The sequence below is a fragment of the Pteronotus mesoamericanus genome, unplaced genomic scaffold (genome assembly GCF_021234165.1).
Source record: "Pteronotus mesoamericanus isolate MK-2021 breed Mesoamerican mustached bat unplaced genomic scaffold, CSHL_Meso_final contig_116, whole genome shotgun sequence".
In the NCBI taxonomy this organism is placed as follows: domain Eukaryota; kingdom Metazoa; phylum Chordata; class Mammalia; order Chiroptera; family Mormoopidae; genus Pteronotus; species Pteronotus mesoamericanus.
Genome location: NW_026555027.1, coordinates 10,157,573 through 10,164,341, shown reverse-complemented (window position 1 = coordinate 10,164,341; position 6,769 = coordinate 10,157,573). Strand labels below are relative to the sequence as shown.

General features: G+C 54.6%; 1 protein-coding gene across 4 annotated transcripts in view; it reads right to left on the bottom strand.

Moving 5' to 3' along the window:
* Positions 1-3,144: 3,144 nt before the first annotated feature.
* The window catches only part of ADARB1 (adenosine deaminase RNA specific B1), a 104,170-nt gene continuing 100,545 nt past the window's right edge, over positions 3,145-6,769 (bottom strand). Inside the window, exons 9-10 of one of the 4 annotated variants that reach the window (XM_054579134.1) lie at positions 6,111-6,245; positions 3,145-5,264 (exon numbers count right to left, since the gene is read on the bottom strand). In XM_054579134.1, the coding sequence (XP_054435109.1) occupies positions 4,880-5,264; positions 6,111-6,245 (520 nt within the window). In that variant the 3' untranslated portion in view covers positions 3,145-4,879. Of the gene's footprint in view, positions 5,265-6,066; positions 6,246-6,769 lie in introns of all 4 variants that reach the window. The other 3 variants (XM_054579126.1, XM_054579142.1, XM_054579150.1) reach the window with 3 other exon arrangements.

The following is a 6,769-nucleotide window of genomic DNA, read 5'->3' as shown; positions in this document are numbered from 1 at the left end:
CCTCAACTGTTCCCTCTGCCTTTACTGATGCTTTTTAAAAATCTTCACCTGAGGACATGCTTATTGACTTTCAAGAGAGGGGAAGGGAAGGAGAGAAAGAGAGGGAAAGAAATATCAATGTAAGAAAGATTCATTGGCTGCCTCTCGCATGCACCCTGACTGGGGACCGAACCCGCAATGCAGGCATGTGCCCTGACAGGGAATCAAACCCACAACCTTTCAGTTTACAGGATGCGCTCAACCCGCTGAGCCTCACCAGCCGGGGCTGACATTATTAAATAATTAAAATTCACTGTTTAATTTTACATTTTAGTTAACAATTATTAAATAATTTAATGATTTATCATGCAATTGCTCTTTCAGCTCCAAACCTTCCCAGAGAAGCTGTTTCTTCTTTCCTGAGGTCCCACTGGGCATCAGTCTGTCCAGTGTGTTTATTTCAGTCCCTTCCCAGGAGAACAAGAGCTCCTTGAGGGCGGTGGTCTTTGTCGAGCTCAGAGGTCTGCTCCGGCACTGGATGGTTGCACCCCAGACATGTGGCCTTGATGCCACGCGATGCCACAGAGAACACCACGGGAACCTGGGCTGAGCTTGTAAGAAGATGCTGCCCTGCCCCCCCTGCTGCCGCCGTCTCTTCTCTGAAGCTTGTTTTTTTTAAAATGCAACATGTTTTCATTATACTGCTGCTTTTATTGTATGAGAAGGAAGAACAGGTTCAAAATCGATGCAATAGAGAGAATGATTTGTCTCTAACACGGCTGCTTTTTATTTGCATGGGGCTTTTGACTTCTCTAAACATTTCATGCTTGTTTTTCACTTAATTGTAGAAACACTGACAAATGTGTAAGAAAAAAAGAAAAAGAAACTAAAAATCACCTCAAACCCTGTCTTCCACACACTGTGAGCAGACTTGGTCCCTCCCACCCTCCCTGGCCAGAGCGCTTGCCCGGTGCCCCTGGGCTTCCGCATGACCACAGATGCTCTACACGGTTTGCCATGAATGTCTTTCTGGGATGTTAGTCCTAACTTAGTTCTACCTCGTCACTTGGTAGCTGTGTTGTCTCACTGGGCCCGAGCGTCCCATCTATCTGGGCCCCCCTGGACCCAAAGACCTTGTCTGTCTGGTCCTTGCTGAGTCCGAACAGCCTGTCTACATGGTTCATGGCCTGTTTTTGGTGTCCACGTTTTTCCTGTGCCCCCCTCCCCCATCCATGTCACCCTCACATGTCCTATAGGTAACTGGGCTTATGTCATCATCCCTCTTTGTGGAGGGGACCCAGAGGGGGCAGCTCAAGCTGTTCTCCGCACACCTTATATGTGGAAGCTGCTAACATGCTCAGGAAAATGGTGAAAAAGCCAAGAATGTGAGGGGGGCAGGTGCCCAGAGAGCCTGTCCCCACATGGGGAGGAACCGGGCGCAGCACAGCTCACTTGCACCAGACGGTGACTGACCCCGGACCTGGCCTGTCAGCGGACCAAGGAGAGAAAGGACTGGGAAGGAAACTCTCAGCAACACTGTGGTAGTGAAACGCTTTGTTTTATTGAGGACATTGCAAATCCTTTGTCTACGTGACAGCGTCTCATGCTCGGTCCCACTGGTCTTGGTGCGTGAGGAGCTCATGCAGGTGGTAACGTGTGGTATATACATCAATATACATACGAGAACACTGAAGAGTGTATCTTAGAGACGGTTTCTTGGCTGAATGGTGTTCATATAAAGTGTCCAAATTCTAAAGTCAAATTAAAAGCATACAACTTCAAGTCTGGAGAAGCTTTCAGGGCTCTCTCCATGAACATTCCACGGATCGTGCCTTTAGCTGCTCACGGTCATGTCCAGAAGGACGCCCCAGTCCCTCATGCACTATCAGCCCACACTGGAGCCCAAACAGGTGTTCTTGGGGCTGGGGGCTTGACCCCCCAAATGGTGAACAGGGAAGTATAGCCAACGTTGCCAGAACAGGCTGCCAAGTCACGATTGGGTCAGACCCTGACCCCTCCCCACCCTCCCATTGTGTGGACATACTGTGTGCTGCGGGCCGGCCTCGGGCCACGGAGAGGTGGTCACAGGACACGCCAGGGACAAGGACACACAAAGCTGGACATGCATGATCACAAGGACTCTGCCCTTCCCCATTTATACAGTTGGGGCGGTAAAAAGACATCTTTTGAGAAATTTCACAGAATTTAGAGGTGGAAAAGCCAGCTGATTTTATTTCTCTTCCTTGGTCAAATGTATGCCCAGGGCAGACCTTATATTTGGTGTATTTTAGGATTGAGAAGATCCGCCTGTGTTGCATTTTTGGGTTTGGTTCTCGTGAGGAAAGGAGCACGCGGCCTCCACACAGCAGCCACCGTCCCATTCTCAGACCTCACGGGGGGAGTGGGGGACGAGAGCCGGGGCTGCTTGGTGAGACGACTTGACGTTACTGTACAAGGAGCACTGTCTTTACAAAGTGATTCTAGAGTCTGGAGACCAATGAAAGTACTTGAGTAAAAAGATTCCAGAGAAATCAATACCTTGTGAGATGTTGGCTTGGACGTTTTAAAACAATTGTTTTTGATTACAATAAAAATCTTCAAAATAGGAAAAGATGATGAAAAGTTAAATTAAGACCCAGAATCAAAACTGCAGTTCTTTGGTGTCCCTTGCCTGAGAGGAGGCGGAAGCTGACCCTGAGCGGGGGGGCAGGGCTGAGCCGTGTGGCGAGGACGACCTGGCCTCGGCCGGACCTGGCGGCGCCTGGCTCATGTCACGCCCGTGCCCCCCACCCCCGAGACTTCTCTTCACCCAACCTTCCCGCCAGCAGGATGGCTGCCCGGCAGCCTGGAGCGGATGACGACCAGGGCCCTCGCAGAGCCAGCACTTCAGGTGCCGCTAACAGAGCAGGACAGGAGCCCTCCTGGCCCCCTCTCATCAGGAGTCCTCAGAACCTAACATGTTTCTCAAAAAACGAAGTCCTTGGTTATTGCAACTTTACTGTGAAGTCTCTAAGGTCCAGGCTGAGGACATTGGATGCAAATTAACGCCTCAAGGAAACCGCTGAGTGTCTGCTGCACTGTGGGCTCAGGAGGGAGGGGCGATTTAAAGTGCTAAGTTTCCTGCTTTGTCTCAGGCTTTGTTCACCGCCCCCCCCATCCTGCTCACAGATGAGTGGCTCCGGCTGTCTGTCCTAGAGGATGCCCGGCAGGCCTCCTGACTCCCCACCCCCCAACCTCCCACCTTTCTCCCCGGCAACCGCGGGTCAGGCCTGAGGGCTCTCAGAGCCGAGCCCTGCATGGGGCCTGCCCTGGAGGGTCACACAACCCGGCCCGGGAGAGGTGCACAGCTCGGGTGCCACGGGGACCGCACACAGTAGGGCATCGTTCACCTGGGGCTGGAGGGAGACTCACACTGACTTCAACCATCACCTGATGCGAGGGAAGGCCAGACACACGGGACAGTGCATGTCTATGGAATGTATTTCCTCTGGGCTTTGTCGTCAAAATCCACATCTTTTTTAAAAACTAAGTCCATCTCCCAACCCCCATTAGAAAAAATACCACTTTCAGAGAGAAGAATAAAAACGCAGGGCCTCTCAGGATGTTCTTCTGGGCCAGGGGAGCCTGCGCTGCGGAGGGCCCAGCACCCCCAGACCCTGTCCTGTAACAGGGGCCCGAGCCCGCCCTCTGACGGACTCAGGATGAGCAACCGCCCTACACAAGGCAGAGGCCGGTGTGGGCGACGCTCATCCCGGAACCTGGGCAGTTCTGGCCCTGTGTGTCCTGGGCGGCAGCTCCCCTGGACATGACCACTACAGGGCTCCATGCTCTGCTCCTGTTCCTCACGTTCTCAGCCAGCAAGGACGCAGGACATCGGGCGCACAGGTCGATGCCACACAGGTGACGCTCTGGATTCCGCTGCAGGGTGGGGAGTGCCCGTCTCCGCCCCTGGCACCACAGGAGCCCCCGGCACTACAAGCCGGCCAAGGGCAGGGGGCGGCGCTCCCTCCGTCCACTCCGCTCTGACCCTGATGGCAGCCACGGGTGGCTGGCGTGGGCCTCCGAGCACAGGTCGGGGCGCCGGGCCTTGACCTGCCCAACCCCCTCGCTCAGCTGCCCTGGGCCATCCTGGGTGCCATACGGTGTTGGGCAAAGCCCCTGGCTCCCCACAGATGCCAGCAGCACCCCCGTCCCTGCCACGACTATGCGTGCGGCCCGCTGTGTGGCCAGCTATCATCCTGAATACTTATTTTTCAAACATGTCTTTGATAAACCTGGAAAGAATAGTTTAAAAATATGCCTTAAGTGGTGTTTTTCAAAATGAACATCTACGACCTTAATTCTCCTTCGGTCCCACGAGGCCCTCTGGCTGGCCGCCTGCCCCATGGGCCCCGAGGAAGGAGCGGGGTCAGGCTGGTTACAGTGCGGCAGCCCTGAAGCACACCGCTCGTCCTAACGGCTAAACACTGTTTCAAACCCCACAGGGATGGCCACGTTTACATCTGGTTGATTAGAAGTAAACCAAGAAAAGTTTTCTGTGATGTGATCCTGCGAGGAGCACAGGAGCTTCTGGAGGAGCTGAGGCTGCAGGGACGTGGCCGGACGCTGCGGGCCCTCTCGGCCGCAGGCCGGGCGCCGCCTGCGGGCAGCTGGTGTGGGGACATGTGGGCGCGGGAACTCTCTTTAGGCTACTACTTCCTACCTCTACTTTCTCTTTTCCTGCATATATATATATATATATATATAATGCTTTTTTTTGCAATTAAAATAATGTGGCATAAGAGTGACCTGACATAATTACTTCTTATTTTATAAACCACATTCCTAGCTCTGAATAAATTATTTATTCAAGAATTTCACACGAAGTAACCGCTAAGTCCTAAGCTTAAGGAAGCCCTACTCAGTAGAACTCAATTTCTATCGTAAACTGAGATGGAAAGCAGTCGCTGGGCAACTGGGCGGGGAGAGGGCGCTGCAGAGGCGCCAGAGGTCGGCACCAGACCCAGCCACCCCACCCCGCCTTCCGCTGCATGCTGTCCCCAGGGCAGATGGGGGGTTCTGGGGACACGGCCGGACACCAGGCACCTCCACGTCCCCACCGACGGTCAGGGTGTGAGAGCAAACTGGTCCTGCTCAGTGGGCTTCTCCACCCAGGCGCCCAGCCCCGCCTTGATGAACGCGCGGAACAGGCAGGCCTTGGCTGCCTGGTATTCCTTCGCCACCAGCTTGGACTCATGGTACATGTTGGGCTTGGTGATCTTGGAGCGCAGTAAGTGGGAGGGAACCTGTGTGAAGATAAAAAACAAGTACGACCATTTAAGAAGTAACAGGAGAAGCTAAAACCCAAGATGATGTTCAAAAAATGATATTTAGTACTGTGCTGACTTAGGGGGGGTCGCCAAGTGCAGGGGCTTCCCACAGAAGGACTATTCTCCCATAGAACGGAGCCTGGGAGCCCCGTCCCGGGGTCCGCACTGCCCACCCAGGGCAGCCTGCGGGGAAACAGGCAGTGCTATTGGCCACCCCTGGACAGTGGGTCCAAATGTCCATTTTCAACATCGTAGCTGTTCAGAAACCACGGTGACACTACGCTTGACCACTGGAGCCCCACCCCCACCCCGGCTGGCTACCTCCTGTGTGAGCTGCTGCAAACTCTGCTCCTCCACATCAGGGTCAACGCCAGCTCCGTAACAAACACACACTACTGACTTGCGAATCAATGAAAAATAGTGACACACTGATTTACTCTGTAAGGGTTTATTTGGTGGAAAAAGGGCCCTGCTGCTGCTACTGCAGAAAAAGGGTCCAAAACCCTTCCCGGCAGGGGTAACTGAGCCCAGCAATGCTGGTCCTTCCGGGCGCCTGCTCCTTCCTCTGAGGTGACAGAAGGTTCCTGGCGGGAGGGGTGGGGAAGGAAAAGCTGCCTCTGAGGCTGAGCTGCTTTAAATTTGAAGAGCCCGGGCCAGGGTTTAGGCTGAGTGCCACCAGCCGGGACAGGTTGGGAAGGGCCGTGAGGATGGTGGCGGGCTGCAACAGGGAGGAGCGGTGGGGAGAGGGGCGGGCGTTGCCATGGGAGCGCCTCAGTACCTTGCCGTGCACACGCATCCAGCGACAGTACAACGCGTGCTTACACAGGCGCGACGCTCGGCCCAGCTCGTCCTTGCCGGTCGTGGCGTTGATGACCTCGATGGCCGAGTCGCCCACTGTCCAGTTGACGCTGAAGTTGGGTGCCTTCCCCGGCTGCCGCGCTTCTGCGTTGCTGATGCCTGCAGGGGAGAGACAGGCGAGGTGACATAGAGCCCCTCAGGGCAGGTGTGGGGGGCCTGGTGGACTCACACCAGTGCAGCGCCACCTCCTGCTGCCCAGAAATGCACTGTCCGCTGGGGGTGGGCAGAAGGGCCACAGCACCGAAAATCACGTGACCTCACAGCGCTTCGGAGCCGCTCGGGCAGCAGAGCTGGAAGGTGGGGCAGCCCGTGCGTGGACAGCAAACCCCGTCTTATCTCAGGTCCTGATACTGGGCCACCCCGCCTCATGTGCCCAATGCCAAGATAAAAACAAGTACGACCAAGATCCGACTTCTTAACATGTTTTCTTCCTACATTTGAACAGTTTCTGGGACCAAATGCTTCATTCATTTTCACACATCTGCTCAAGACCATGATTCTGCTAAGTGTACCTGTGGCTCCGCTTGTCTCTTCTGACGCGTGTATTCTAAGAAACCAGCTTAGCCTGGTTCCCTCTCTCCTCTGAGAGTTACTGATGAGTCCCGCTTCACGTGGCCAAGGCA